This window comes from Phytophthora parasitica, assembly GCF_000247585.1.
Source record: "Phytophthora parasitica INRA-310 unplaced genomic scaffold supercont2.16, whole genome shotgun sequence".
In the NCBI taxonomy this organism is placed as follows: domain Eukaryota; phylum Oomycota; class Peronosporomycetes; order Peronosporales; family Peronosporaceae; genus Phytophthora; species Phytophthora nicotianae.
This window is the reverse complement of record NW_008649002.1, coordinates 1,031,369-1,033,556: the sequence shown is the minus strand read 5'-3', so window position 1 is coordinate 1,033,556 and position 2,188 is coordinate 1,031,369. Positions and strand designations below refer to the sequence as shown.

The window sequence follows — 2,188 nt, the reverse complement described above, 5'->3', positions numbered from 1 at the left end:
CCCAGAAAATCAGATCGTTCTTGGTTTGTTTAGCTTAATGCTGCGGCGGAGCAGGAGATATAGAGAAGGGTAGGAGTCGGATGCAACATGAGACGGATAGTGGGGAGGATATAATTATGTGTAAAGTAAGCTTTTTTTCATGATAAGCTGGGTTCACTGCTGAGTTTATTTTGACACATCCGTACAGTTGGTTTCTTTTGCTACTGTAGGTGGGTAGACACTAACAGAAGCATATATAAGCTACAGGTAAGCTATTCCAGCTTACATGAAGCTCTACAGTAGTATATATTTTCGAAAGCCTACTTTTTCTCTCACATTATGTCAAGGCCATCCATATTTTTCGTGTGATTGTTATGTGAACGGGTAGAAGTCGTTGCAGTGCAATAATTTGAAATACCTTCACCAGTCGACACCATCACCGGGTATATCAAGTTATTTCGGCAATACGAAGCTGTACAGTTTTGAAAAAGTTATTTCTTCTTCAAGTACTTCTCTCTTTATATCAAAATTGCCATTATTTTTCGTGTCGATTGGCATATGAGCGAGAAGAAGTTGTTGTCTAGAAAAACAATTGAAATGCTTTCATCATAATAGGATAAAATTCACGTTAATACGAATCTTGGGATAGCTTTTCGCAATGAGGCCTTCAGTGACTTCAGAAAAGGTTCTTAGTATTTCTTTCGCTTGCCATTGTGGGCTAAGTGTAAGCGTTCCTTCGACGCAGTCGACATCGTTGACATCCCTGACGGACAGGAAATTTACGTTGAGCGCGTGACCGGAATCAAACTCTTCGTAGCATCCACGAATTCTCCGAAACTTGCCGAAGGCGACGCAAGGCGGGTGGAAGTTGTTACAAAAGTTGATGATGACGAGCCTGAACACGACAGCGCTGCACCGAACAGTCAGGCATCTGAAGGAACCGATAGTGACGGCACGCTGCCCGGTTCGACGGAGGAGGTCATGTCACCACCTATCATCAACACTCCCATTGGATGCGCTGAGAGCATGCTGCCAAAAGGTGAGGCCCAAACCAAGATCTCAGAAGAAGACAGTGTAGGTGTGAAACCTGGGGTAAACGAGAAGTGCTTAGCACCGACCAACGTCAGCGCTCAAAGCGAATGTGCTGGGGGCATGCCACTCAAAGAGAAGAGCAAGAACAAGACTTCGAAGAAACTGAAGCGCGAATAAGAATGGGCTTCCCACTTCGCCAACGACACTGGACCTTTTTACTTTTTCTCAGTTAAGAATTTGATATCTGCCGTCTCTAAATCCATTTTGAAATGTATCCCAGTGCTAATTTCGCATTGAGTACATGAACTGTATCAAGATGCGTGACTACCTAACGCTGGACGCATGGCGTTTGTGTCGTTGTATGTACTAACTGCATGGCGCAGTCTGCCCCGCCATTCTAGTTGCTTCAACCCCTGCAGCAGAAGTCGAACCCACAAGGTAACTTGAATGTGACTGGATCACATTCGTGTAAGGTCGCTTGAATGTCGTTCTAGGCCGCCTGGGTCAACATTCACTGATTCTGGCATACGAAATAACCGTATATTAGTTCCTCCGTCATATCTAGATAGAAATGTTCGCACCAAAGTTTTTGATAATTACAGATCTGACAGTACAAATGTTATTTGACAGGATCGTCGACGCTTTCCGATCGCCCCTAAAACTCTGGATATAAATATCCAGAGAATTTAAAGAGGTGTGTACTCTTTGTACAGGGTATTTCATGCATAAATAGGAAACGGTTAGGGGATACTTTTTAATCATCTCACTCCTTAGGGCGACTTCTATCGAAATTTACCTCTTTTTAAAGACATTCAAGTGTTGGTGTCCAACGGTTCAAACAGCAAATCACTTTCTTTCCCTTTCGATAAAAGTCTAACGGCTACTCAAGTGAGGTCAACTTTTTTTAGAACAGGTGAGGGGACCTTCTGTATCAGGTGGTGAAGAGTTGCCACAAAATCTAGAATTTAGGTACGAGTTGTGAGACATGGCTTCACCCCGCTATTCGTATCTCAACAGCCACGTATCCATATTTGCTGTCGTGACCAGTCTGATTTATCCAGTTTTGGATGCAAAGACACAATCATAACGGCAAGCATAATCGCGTAAAAACTCGTAAGAAATCGGGAGGGAGTCGCTTGAAATGCACTGATTTTTGTGTTGATTTAAGTGATCAGAC

General features: G+C 43.3%; 1 protein-coding gene across 1 annotated transcript; it reads left to right on the top strand.

Annotated features, from left to right (window-relative positions):
* Positions 1-637: 637 nt before the first annotated feature.
* Positions 638-1,188, top strand: PPTG_08975 (hypothetical protein; the record flags this gene model as incomplete). The annotated part of the gene is made up of 2 exons (XM_008903731.1): positions 638-664; positions 703-1,188. 2 exons carry the CDS (start codon positions 638-640, stop codon positions 1,186-1,188), a joined length of 513 nt encoding a protein of 170 aa, XP_008901979.1.
* Positions 1,189-2,188: the final 1,000 nt, after the last annotated feature.